The sequence below is a fragment of the Tenebrio molitor genome, chromosome X, assembly GCF_963966145.1.
Source record: "Tenebrio molitor chromosome X, icTenMoli1.1, whole genome shotgun sequence".
Taxonomy (NCBI): domain Eukaryota; kingdom Metazoa; phylum Arthropoda; class Insecta; order Coleoptera; family Tenebrionidae; genus Tenebrio; species Tenebrio molitor.
Genome location: NC_091055.1, coordinates 10,763,205 through 10,777,033, shown reverse-complemented (window position 1 = coordinate 10,777,033; position 13,829 = coordinate 10,763,205). Strand labels below are relative to the sequence as shown.

The 13,829-nt window shown below is 34.1% G+C and overlaps 1 protein-coding gene across 8 annotated transcripts in view; it reads left to right on the top strand.

Moving 5' to 3' along the window:
* The window catches only part of LOC138140268 (lachesin-like), a 97,433-nt gene that overhangs the window by 72,033 nt on the left and 11,571 nt on the right, over positions 1–13,829 (top strand). For all 8 annotated transcript variants that reach the window (XM_069061168.1, XM_069061166.1, XM_069061164.1 and 5 more), the window contains 2 exons: positions 5,703–5,888; positions 9,684–10,008. In XM_069061168.1, coding sequence (XP_068917269.1) covers positions 5,703–5,888; positions 9,684–10,008 — 511 coding nt within the window. The remainder of the gene's footprint in view (positions 1–5,702; positions 5,889–9,683; positions 10,009–13,829) is intronic.

Below are 13,829 nucleotides of genomic sequence, written 5' to 3'. Positions count from 1 at the left end.
TCAAATTTTGATTTTTTGAGCGAAAAATGCAGTGAAGATACTTGTAATAGGTTAGTTAGTTTGCGACGTGCGGAGAATAGTGTTGTGTGACGGCGTTCAGCTTCATCAAGGATTACTTTTGACACAATACGATTGGTTGAACAGAGATCAGAAGTTTGTTTAGGAAGTTGGGCAACGGTGGGCGAATTGTAAATCATTCAAAATGTAGACCAGATTGAGCATCGTGAATTTTTGTTGATTTACGCGATTTGCAATATTCCTGGAATATCGGCGTCGGCCTAATAACTGATATTGCCACAATTCTGTGTCAACGATTTGTGATTTGTGGCCGGTAAAAACACACGATCTCCTCGAATATTAATAGGAGGGATGCAAACATTAATTAGGATTTCTGAGTCGGGCCGATGTGTTTGTCAGAGTGGGGGGATAAAATTTTCTTTAAATGTTTAAGCGGCCATTATTTAGTTTACCGCCGCAGATCTAAAACTAGTGTCTGACCCGTCTGACCAAACAATGGCGTGGATTAATTGCTAGATCAGCAATATCTCGGCACAGGGAATGTCCTGCTAAAGGACGACCTCGGCCCGAACGCGCTCCTAACACGGACATTTGTACCGGCATTATGCGTTCTATTATGTAACCATCTTGGTGCGAACTCTGGTAATCCTTCTGTTTCTCTAGATAATGAAATATGCAATTGTATTTAGCACACAATGGTTGATGCGCGCCGGTGTTAAAACGGCTCAACTCCCTAGACCAGAATTCACTATGGGTGCCGTTCGCTGCCATATCTCTAATTCCAATTCACTTTCATCGTGAACGACCTATAGGATTTGATGTTATCGTGAGTCTATCGGCTGCATGTGACATGGTTGCGAGGTCACGGCCCGGGACCAACTGCGGGACCGTTAGCTTTCATATGCAAACAAGATTGCCATTATTCACCTTCGACGCCAGTCGCATCAGATCTGGTAAACACTTATCTAAAAGAGGAAATGTATGGCCAGATATCTATAACACCGGCATAACTCACGGATTATGACCGCCACACCGCACACACATATTTTCATTAACCGTCATTTGCTGATGCACCGCTCTGCACCACACTTCACTCTGTTTTGTTAATATCTCTTCCTCATTAACTCTACGCATCCACAGAATCGATATTTCACACTGTAGACAATTTTCACAACAAATTTTCATTTTTCACATGTCGAAAGAAAATCGAGATAAATATTTTCACAGACGGAGAAATAACTTGAAAAAAGATGGCCAAGAATCATTTAAAAAGTGTAGATGGAGGAAATTGCTGCAGACGTCTTATTGCTAGAAGTTAGTGATACTTCTTTACGACTGCTACGAGATGTTCAAATAGATGATCCGGAGAATATGTTGCTGATGTTAGGAATTGGGAACTTTCAGTAGCAGTAGAATAGATTTAGCATTGTGATATTTTCACAATCGGAATTTAGATAAATGAAATCGAATAATTTTCATTAACCAATCACAGTTTTCAACTAAGAAAAAAATCTTGTGTTTTTGTGAAGCATTATACTGCTCCTTAGAGTAGAAAATAGAAGAATACTGAAAGGAAACAATTTTTTTGAAATTTGGTAGCCCTTTAGAAAGTCCAGATTGACAACGTGTGGGTTTATTTAGACTGATTTAAGGGAAAAACAAGTCTACGTAAAGCAACAGTTATTTGAAAAGAATTCGACGAAAATAAATAATTTTTTGATTTTGATTTACTATCATGTAATCTTCTAAAACAAGATAGAAGAATTTGCAAATACACAGAAATGTGTTTCAAAAGTAATAAGAAAATGAAGCAATGAAGCATGAAGACTACTAAAAAATTAAAGAAACAAAATTGATTATGTCTTGTAAATAGAGAGCAGAATCTGCTTACATTTTGTAGATGTAGATTTTTTCTATACGAGTATTAAGAGATGCGTGTACGCAAGAATTTTTGTAATAGTAGTGAGAAGATAAATCTTGAACGTGTAAAAAAACAACTCCAATGAAGACTTTTCAAGAATCATTTAAAAGGCGTAGACAAATAGAGTAACTTACAAAACTAAAAAACTGTAAATAGATCATGGTTCTGGAGACGTCTTATTGTTAAAACTCCTTTACGATTTCCACGAGATCTTCAAATAGGTGATATAGTTGCTTGTTAATTGGGAATTTGTAGTAGGTAGCAGTAGCTAAGATTTTAACGTGTGTGATATTTTCACAATCGGAATTTAGATAAATGAAATCGAATCATTTTGGTTAATCAATCACAGTTTACAACTAAGAATTTTTTTTTTGTGTTTTTTGTGAAGCATTATGTTACTATCTAGAACAGAAAATAGAACAATTTTCAAAGGAAATAATTTTTTGGAAGTTTTGTTAGCCCTTTAGAAAGCTCAAATTGAACACGTGTGGGTCTAGTTACTCCATTTGGACAGAGTTAAGAAAAAAGCAAGTCTACATAACAGTTTATTTGAAAAGAATTGGAGGAAAATAAATTATTTTTTGATTTTGATCTACTATCATCTACTTGCGGAAGGGTTTTAGATGGTAAATCTCCTAAAACAAAATTGAAGAATTTGAAAATCCACAGAAATGTGTTTCAACAATAATAAAATAAGAAAATAAAGCAATCTTTCCTAGAAGCATGAAGACTACTAAAGAATTAATTAAAGAAACAAAATTAATTATGTGTTGTAAATAGAAAGCAGCATCTACTTATATTTTGTAATTTTTTGGAAGTTTTGTTAGCCCTTTGGAAAGTCCAGATTGAACACGTGTGGGTCTATTTGGACAGAGTTAAAAAAAGCAAGTCTACGTAAAGCAACAGTTTATTTGAAAAGGATTTGAGGAAAATAAATTACTTTTTGATTTTGATCTACTCTCATGTAATTGCGGAAGGGTTTTAGATCCACAGAAATGTGTTTCAACAATAGTAAGAAAATGAAGCAAACTCCTAAAAGCATGAAGACTACTAAACAATTAAAGAAACAAAATTGATTATGTGTTGTAAATAGAGAGCAGAATCTATTTACATTACGTAGATGTTTTCTATACTAGTCCTCAAGAGATGTTTTTAAATAGTAGGGAGAAGATAAATCTTGAATCTGTAAGAAAGGCAACTGGAATGAAGACTTTTCACAACCAACGTTTAATTTTTTTGGTACTATGAGATAGTATACATTTTATTTTTTGGATGAAGTTTATAATACAGATTTCAACTTAAATTTAGATGAATAATACTCGACCATATTTCCCCAATATTTAGAATTAAGGAAAACTATACTATACTACTTCTAGTAGCTCCTATGGTATTCAAAGTAGCTTATAATGTTGTTGTTTTTTTTCACTTTTCATTGTTCAAACATTATTAGCTTCCAGAAAGTCCAGATTTAAGTACGATTAAAACGTGTGGTTTGATTTATGAGTAATTAAACGAAAAACAATTCAGGCACTGGAGTTATTTAAAATTTTAATAGAAAAGTGGAACCAAATGTGCAAAAATGATTCATGTTAACATGAAAATTTTATTTATGAATGAAAATAAGAAGAAGAGACTACAAATAATTACAGAAATGTGAAGATTTTAAATTAAAAATAGAAAAGAGAATCCATTAACAATAGGCAGATATCTTCTAAGCTTAAAGAAATGCGTGGCCATAATTTTCCTGCCGCAAGAGAATAGATATATGTATTGTAAGAAAATCAATGGATGAACCTAGATTTTAGGTTATTTTGAAAACTGACAAAATTCTGAGTAAATTTAGATATTCATAAATCGGTATATTGATGAGATTCACTACAAAAATAAAATTATATGTATTGTTCAAACTTCGTCAGGCCTCGAGAACGTACCGATTTCAGTGTAATTGAACATGTGTGGGTTCATTTAGAGAGCGTTAGGCGAGGAAAAAAGCATTTACACCATAGGGACAAGTTCTAAATTATGAAAAATCATTTCAGCAAAAGCTGTAACTCAAACAAATCTTAAATATTATTATGAAATTTTGATCTTCTGTTTCTTGTTTCAAGTTTTATAAAGCAATAGTATGATCTACAAAGATAGATAAAATGATGTGATTATTATTGGAATTAATGTATAATATAAAATTGCTACCCGAAGGAATGATTTAATAATGGTCAAGTTCTGGGAAAATATTTGGGTCGTTGTTTATACATATTTTTAATATCGCAGTGAGGCGGATAACCCGATATCGAACTTGCTAAATATATAAGTAATAATGATGGAAAAGAGTTTGGTATGGAGTGAAATTTGCTGTTTGAAAAACGCAATTTCTAATAAAATTCTGAAGGAATGGTATGCGGCCTGAAATTTACTAGAAATACTTGGAGGATGTTTTCATTTTATGCAAAATCAATTTAAGCTCATTTTGTCCTGAAATAACTTTTAATTACTTCGTTGTCTACAAATAAAAGGATAGGTGGCGTCAGTATGTAAAAAGAACGCATACTGTTTGTCGAGTAAATTGTTGAAGAATTTTAGAAAAATTTAGAGAAAATTTAATAAAGCTGCGACCGTTCAAATTAATGCGCCGTTTTGTAAAGTCTCTTTTATGCAGATGAAGGATAAGGGGAGTGTTTAGTGTTCCACCGCATTATCAACTTTTACTTAGGTAGTAGACATAAACATGTAATTTGTAATTAAATAAGTTACGTTTAAATGCAAATGATTTGAATAAAATTTCAGGATTTTTCCCCGAGCGCTGAATTTCTTTCCCCAGGACGATGAAACAAATTAATATAAAACAAATAAATAAATGTGTGTACAGAAATATCAAAATTGAATTTCTCCCGAAAATAATTAAGGGATATATAAATGCTATTTTGTGGTCTCAAGAAACAGTAAAACATAATTTCATTTAAATATGCAAACAAAACGTTAAACTTTATAAACCGTACTTGATGTTCTTAGTTAGGGTACACTTTCCAGATTTAATTAATAAATTTTTTACTTTCTTTTTATCATCATAGGACTTGATTATGAAAGGTAATATCTTAGACAAGATTCTTTCCGTTATTAATTAATAATAGAAATTGATCAGACCCGGCGCATCCACCAAATTAGTGTAACTCTTTGATCAATTCCGGATTTAATTTTCACGATACAGCGAAGTGTTGTTTGTTTGAACAAATATATTTTGTAACGAGAAACTGTGTTTAATTGATTAGTTTCTGATTCCGCGTTAATTCCCGTTTTTGAGGGTGTTCGCAACACTCACTTCTAATTAGCTGCATTAACAAACATTAAAAAGAACGCAGTTTGTACATTCGCCACACAAACAATGTGCGAATCCCTAATTCAATTTACCGAAATAACACAGTTCTGCATGAACACCGTACGATCTTAAACTTAGCGTAAGCAACGAAGGTTAGTGGAGTTGGTGTGTAATTAGTTTAATTGAGTTGAAGCAGGTAAAAGCTATGAAATATTTTCTTCTGTGTTTTCACTCGTATCTAGACATAGAATAAGATATTATTGTCTTTAGGTTGACATCAGTTTTTTTCTTCAATTTGTGATAGTTAGGGCACTGCAGATGCATCAGACGGGAGGGATGCTGTGATTGTTTCGATTTAAACATAACGAATTTTTTTCTTTCTCAAATAAATAAAATGAAATCGAATTAAAGCATGTTTACCACAACTGTTCACAATTCATTTTGGATCAGGTCGCGTGGATAAAAGCGGACACCAAGGCAATATTAGCCATCCATGAGCACGTTATTACCAACAACGCACGATTATCCGTAACACACAACGATTTCAACACATGGACGTTAAATATACGGAACGTTAAGAGAGAAGATCGGGGTCAGTATATGTGCCAAGTAAATACTGATCCGATGAAAATGCAGGTGAGTTTTTTTTAATTTAAACTTGAGATATTGGGACAATTTTTATTTGAAATTATTTATTTCAAATTGTCACGTTTCAAAAAGAAATATGCAAATGTGTTTGTAGGGGTGATACTTGCACTAATTGAGCCGAGTGTACAATTTACTTAATCTCTCACAGTAAAAATAACTCTGTCATAAGTAATACTTCATGACGTTTTGTGTCATTTAATTAAATTTTTGGTCATTGTAAAAAAATGTTTGCGAAGTGCTATTCGTACCATTTAAATTGATTCAAACGAGCAACAGTATAAAGTCAGTTTGAAGCCAACTGATATAAATGCTTAGTATCGCTTTGCAAATTAGTCAAAATGTCACCAAATGTAATTATAAATAGCCATAAATGAGCAGGCAACCAGACATACAATTGGGTAAATAACCTTGATTTGTAAACCGAATCTCCATAAGAAATACGTGGGATTTTGAGCTAGAACTTTCATAGTGTATCTACTGTTGAGAGATTAGGAATTGGGCTGGGTGTTGCAGATTACATCAAAATGTGGTAATAATTCTCTCTCAATTATTGTTTAACTCATATTGATTGTGTATATTGTGTAATAAAATTTTATTCGTTGAGTCAATCTTGAATTTTATCGCGCGTTTTGATTTTGTATTCTAATACAGACAGTTTGTTGGTCAGAGTTATTGATTTGTTGAAGGAATTTTATCATTCAGAATTTAATGAGTTGCTGGTCTTGATGCTTTGAAAAAGACAGATATGAATCGAACAAAAACTGGTACAACAAAGAAGAAACATTATCGCTTAAGAATTTTAAAATCTAAATACTTGTATTGTTTTAAATTAACTGAACCGAAATGTTACAATGAATGTTGTGCTTTAACCACACAACTGGTTACAGCGCAAAATCGATCAATTTAAAAGCTGCGATTTCGTGACTAAATTTTTAATAAAAATTATATTTGTAGTATGTACTGTGTAAGGTCAATTGAAACTAATTTTAAATTATTTAGGATTTAGGTGCTAACTCGGACAAACTCGTTTGTTATTTAAAATAAATTGTGTGTAAGATATTCAGATATTGTCTTAAAGTGAAATTGTACAAGTGATCCAAAAGAAAATAAAGCAAGAGTGCTACCTCCTACCTCATCTTTTGTTTTATCGAAACGTTGCACAGTCGCTTTATTGGTTGCCCACCTCTCGAAAAATTTATTATTAATTAATTGAGTATTAAAAATTAATGCTTTATGTTTTGTGGTAAAACCCATTTCATCACTTATTCTGGGATCATTGTTACTTAGAATTAGAGTAAACGTCTGCAAACTTTGCCGAAATCGGAAAGTTGTTTTCTAGGTTAACAACAGCACATCGTTGACATTCCTTTGACATTTCAGCCAAAAATCTGCTTACCAGTAGCATCGCGTTTGGCAATAAAGCTGGTAATTTACGCATTCTTACGAATGTAAAATGTTACATTATCACATAATAATAATAAAATGCATAATTATAATTTCAACGCCTAAAATTCATAAGATATATTCTTATTGTGACCGACCGAAACCATGTTTTCCAGCCGAAACCGAAACTGAAACTTTAACCGAAACTTTTGAATTCAGTTACTTTTTGGACATAGCCCTTTGTAATTAGATATAACTGTCTGTCTTCAATCCAAAAATAAACAAAAAAATCTTATGTTTACTATTTTTATTATAAATCAAACTAAAAAATAACTTTTGTCAGTCTTAATTAAACATTTATAAGTATTACTTAATAATGATCAAATTAACAACGAGCCACACGCGACGCTGGAGCCGAAAGTTCGGCCGATTTTTAGCCGAAACCGAAACTTCATCGAAACTCTTATTTTCAGTCGAAATTGGCCGAAACCGAAGCCGAAGCTTCGGTCGGACACTAATGATTTATTATAAAGCAGCGTTTGAAACCCCAAATTGTCTACGCCCATGCATTGCCGCATATTTGCATAGAATTCCGCTACGACATCAACAAAAATTTGCAACGCCTGCTCTGCTTTGTTTTTTTTTTATCATATTGTACTTTCCAGACGTGAATTAACTTGAACTTGACTTTACTGTTTGAAATTTTTAAATAATTCTTAAAGGATAATTGTGAGAATTACTTTCAACTATTTAGGTTTATAATGATAAAATTGGTGTTGTGTGAAAATCCGCAGGAAACGGCTGTCAGTTAAGTGAAAGAATATCTGAAGAATTCCACTTACGGTCAAACTGTCCGTCAATCGGTTTGATCGGATAATCTGATCGATGTGTCGAAATTGCTTTAAATGTCTGTTAATGGTTTAAAATCGGTTAATTGAAAAAGAATATCCACAAAGCCGACGTTATCTGATTGCATGTTTTCATTTTTAAATCGCGTGTTTTACACAGGTTTTCTACAATTGTGTCCATAACTGTCGTAATCGAGTTCCGAATAAATTCACTTAAGCTAATTTGATTCGAGCACGATTTAATTCGCGCCTCGATCGAAATTTGTTTATTTAAATAGTGTGGCAATATTGATGAGAAAGGCTCCATTAGTAGTAGGATGTACTGGTAATCGACCAAAAGGGATAGAAATAAGATCAAACGAAACACTGCGACTACATTACTGCGCCTAAGGAAGCTAATTAAATGTGAAAATGTACCTACAAACCATAAACTACGACCAAAGATACTAAATTAACAGCAACATTTGAGTCGCACGCCTCGCACAGCTTTTTCCGCAACTTCGCTAACTTTTAAGTGCCGAACTTACTAAAAAATATCTATTATGTTTTATATAAATGTAACTTAACTCCAAATTGATTCACAAAAGTTCGCCGTCTAAATCAGTTAATGGAGGAGGAGTATGTTTCGGCGCAGCTCGCGCAACCAGTTTAAACCGTCGATCGAAAAATTCCTGATTTTTTGCCTCTTTTATATTTCCGAAGTTCGGTTCGAATTTTGTGATCGGCGCTGTAGGATGCGCTTCCTTATAAGATCCAAACAAATTGTAGTTGCTCACGAGAGGACTTCGGGGACTGTTTGAGAATTTCCCATCCAAATCCTGTCAACAAGTTTTGTGCCTGGTTGAAATGTGGTCTCGTCTATTGTCCTATGCCTCGGCACATTAAAATTTCTTCGCATTATTAGAGCCATTCCGCATAATTTACCCTCCACTCCCGTCCCACACAGAAATGTCATTCGAATTTTTCACAAAAAAAATAAATAAATTAAAAGCTCCTCTTTCCCGTGGGAAAATGTAACCGTAGACAAACGAAAAACAATTTCAATTTTTTTCTATCACTCGTCATAAACAAGCACTGATTAATTAAAGCTTGTGAAAAAAATTTCCAACAATGATGGATACACCTGGGAAGATATAGCTGGTCCAGAAATGATTGAACGCTGGATTGGTACTCTCAGGTTAAAAGCAATGAATTGTATTAGTTATTATGTTATAATTTTTAAGGATAGTCTGGACCACGTAAAAATTGGGGACAGTGGGGGAGGGGGTGGTGGAATAGAGAGGTGCTTTTAACTGTCCCGATGAAAATTTAATGTCACCATTACAGTATTGTTAACGTGAAAATGTAGTGCGTCCATTTAATGAATTGCCACGAGAGTGACAAGTGGGTAAAAGATGTATGTAGGGTTTTCGCTGTGCAATCTGAATATGGCTGCAGAGCAATAAATAAGGACGCCGCTATAATATAGCGAGTGGGAGACAGTCGCACCGCTTAAACAATTACTTTTTAAGTCGGGACGCGACGAACGTCCTCTAATTGGCTGTCTTTGCAGACCGCTTTTCTGGAAGTGGTAATTCCCCCGGACATTGTTTATGAAGAGACGTCTGGCGACATGATGGTACCGGAAGGTGGTTCCGCCAAGCTGATATGCAAAGCTCGCGGTTACCCGAAACCGCGCATCGTCTGGAGAAGGGAGGACGGGGGCGCTATAGTCGCGAGAGGAGGACCTGGAGGCAGAGCCGAAAGACAACTGTCCGTGGAGGGCGAGATGCTGACTCTAACCAAGGTGACGAGGTCGGAGATGGGGGCCTATCTCTGCATCGCCGCCAACGGCGTGCCGCCCTCGGTCAGCAAGAGGATGATGCTTCATGTACATTGTGAGTATTCATCTGACAAACTCGCCCCACTCGGACAAAATTATTTTAAAAAACAAATATGTCTGTCTTGTTCGTTTTTATATCAGGTGCATTTTACCAGTAGCACAACTGGACTAGCACATTATCGGTGAATTATTTCTATGGGGGGAATTAATTTAAGTGCCGGATCTACGATCGCCTTTTCAGCCATTTTGCGATTCTCAATTTCAAGAAATGGACTATAATAACGAATGTTTCACTAATTACAACTAGGTCTGAAAGGAATTTCAAATAAATCTCAAGATTTCATCTCTCCTGAATTTATTGTACATGCAACTCATCTCCGCTACAATTTTGAATAATTGAATTTCTCGAAAAATAAATACCAGTTAAATAAAAGCACGCTTTTATTACAATTTATTTTTGTTTACTCGGATATAAATTATAAAAACATAATTTCATCTTAGCTTTATTTAATTTCAAATGTTCCTTTGACCCACAAGCCGCTTTCATTTTCTTATATTTTTTCAATAAATGCTCGTTCTAATCAAACCACATATCTTTTTTTCTAATCTATTTTTCAATCCGTTTCGTAGATTCCAATTTTTAAAGCTTCAAGTCAAGGAAGCATTTAAGAGCCGAAGGCAATAAGGAATAAGCGGTATATTCAATTATAGTCAAAGAAACAATACCAAATTTTCACCGCTTTGAGAGAACCATATTCGGCACTTGATAATGACAGGATAGCTGTCATCTTCCTGCTCAGACTCCTCTCATAATAAAATTCGTACAGTTTGCAGTAAATTAGTTTATATTTGCGGGTAGCGTCAACAGAGATAATATTTTAGCGAGACTGCTCCACTTAATATTGTAGTGGATTTTTCTAATTTCATCAAGTGGAATATTTTTATTGTCTTGTGTCGACTTGCGAAAAAAATATAAAACGAATTATTTACTAGAGATTCTTAAGGTGTTATTATCGGTGAAGACCTGAACAAAAAACATGTAAGAAGTTTTGCCTCGAAATAAAAATAGCTTGGACGAGGTTAAAAATAACTTAGTCATTCGTTAGATAGAAAAAGAATGAAACGGAAAGTTTGGAAGGACTTGGTGATTTGAAATGTTTTCAACAAATTAAGATAAACATAAAATTCAAATTTGAGACGAACGTAAGAGTTGGGGCGAGGGGGGCGTCATCGATGATATTAAATGGTTTAAGTTTGATAGACAATTTGTGTGTTGTGAAATTGCGTTTATACTATTTAATCAATTTCAATAACAATACGATTCATCACCTGAATATGGTGGTGTTGTGAGGTTCGCTAATTTACTCAGATTCTGGGAACAATTGTATTGTGCATATTTTAAAAGGGTGCAAATTATAACTCTTCATGCTGCCTGTAATTGTTGGCATTTAAAACGGAATACCTGCGGACTATTTACAAAATTGAAGCGAACATCATTTGGCTTTGCGACGGAAGCGAAAAACATAGATCACTCGTTTTATTGTTATTTTTTACAAAATAATACGAATCACCCGTTCCAAACAAGCCAGTCCAATTAGAGATAAAACGTACAAACGGCTCCTCTAAATATAATGAGTCGGTCGATGTTTTAAACAAATTTCAAATGGTAGCTAAATAAAGCGATAGAACTAATTTGGAACCTATGCAGTTAAAATTGGAAAGCTTTGTTTAGTTTTAGCATAGGAATGTAGGAGAAGTTTGCTCACAGAGCGCTCGTTGGGAATACAACAAAAACTGCTTTTAGACTTCAAACATAACGTTTGCAACTTTCGAAAGAATTATAATACGTTTCGAATTGTACAGTTTTATTCTCAAATCGCATTACTCGTTTTCGTGTCACATTTATGTGGAATTGGGTACATGTTTCGAGTCACGCGTAATTAATCTGGAACAATTTTTAAAAACTATAATTCACCGGACGTGTAAAAATTCTTTCAACTCCGAAGTTGTAGTTGTAAGTAAAAAAATATCACATTTACACCTTTTCGCGCGGCTACAATTTACACGAGCCCATAATCCAATAAACTGTTCGTTAATTGGTTAGGCATTAAGTGTGGGTACGTGAATGATTGTTAAAAAAACAATTCTTGTCGATATTTCGCTTGGGTGGAGTTTTTCCACCGATAAGAATTTTCTAAGTTTATTTCCTTTCGCTCTAGTTTGCGGAAACAATTATTATAATGGGCTATTTGACTCGTAATGTTTTTACTTCGCTTATTTCTAATTGGACAATTGATGAAATGTCAAAACACACTTAACACTGTCGAACAAACTACTCTGCCTCAAATTACGAGATGATGGAGTTCGCGACGACTAAATTTGCCTCAGGAAGGGCGAGAGTCAATTTTGATTTTGAATGAGGAATCGTTTATGGTAATTAATGTTTTGATCTTTAAATTTTCAATTTGCCGGTTAAAAACGTCATATCTATGTTCCAAAGGGGATCGTTGAGTGATTATGGAGTGGTGCTTATACATCTTTTCAACAAGCGCCCAATTGTTATTAAACTGTGTAAATCGGGCTTTCTGTAATAGTTGGATAGTTGCAAGAGGGCGTTAAAATGGGGATTCACCAACAAACGAGCTGTGCTGTTGGATATCCATCTACAGTTGCAAAATCTGTTTCAATTCAACATTGTGAGGATATTGTCGAGTGAAATACGTCCTAGTAATTGGCTGTCGGATAATTTCGATATGTGACATCTGATCTAACAGGAAAGAGAACAAGAGAGATTTTAAATAATATTCAAAAATAGGAATATAATATAAATATGTATGGTTAAGCAGCATCGGTTGTGGTTGGTGTTTGGATGGATGGCCGCCGAAGAAATCGCTTTCAGTTGTTATTTCGTAATTTCATTACTTGATTTTAGCATTGCCACATTGCGACATCTCGCATGACGACGTGTAAAGACCAGCTGTATAAAAAATAAATTATAATATGAATAGTCCTTTCAAAGGAATTACCGATACTTGATAGAATATGATCGATATGATAGAATAGAGTATTTGTAACGATAAATAAATCCGCCTTCGATGCCGTGTGCCTGTTAATAATAATAATAATAATAGCGACCTTACCATATTGAAAGTGCTAATTATGATTCGGTAAGAGAAGTTAAGCAACATGGGCCGCGGCCGATATTTAGATGGGTGGCCGGTGGAAAACCGCAACATAACTCAGGACCATGCCACAAAAGTCAGTTGTAGGGTAGCAATACTAGCAATACATATTTAAAGAATTTTTTATTTTTTTGAGTGATAAAACAATTACAGAAGAGTTTCACAGTTAAGATAGTGGCCAGAGGGATCAGAGTATTCAAGAATGGACGAGATGAATGATAGTACAAGATCTCTCATCTCATAACATAAAACAGTGAAAATGAATGGATTTAACAATGAAATTTTTCAGCACCTCCATATTTGCCTGATTTGTCTCCAACAAATTGCACGTTCTGAACCGTTTTTAATAACAAGCGAGGCATCAAAGGTGATGTTGTGGAACTAATTAATTTTAATAATGGAGATTTTTTGAATAAAAAAAAAAGTGTATTAAAGAAGATGACCTCTAACTAAATAAAATTACCTTCGTTTTGTTATTGACACTTCGTATCCAACTATTTAATTAATGACAACTAATCCAGCTTTCTTTCTCTAGTACTTTTTTCTGATTACTTAATATTAATCTTAATGAGTCTTCTTTCAAAATCTTCATGTGCGTTATATTCAAAAGTAAACAAAGCTTTGGAAGATGAAAGAAAAAGTCTCAAAGATCATCAAGGACCAATTTTTCAAAATAAGATGACAATATCTCACA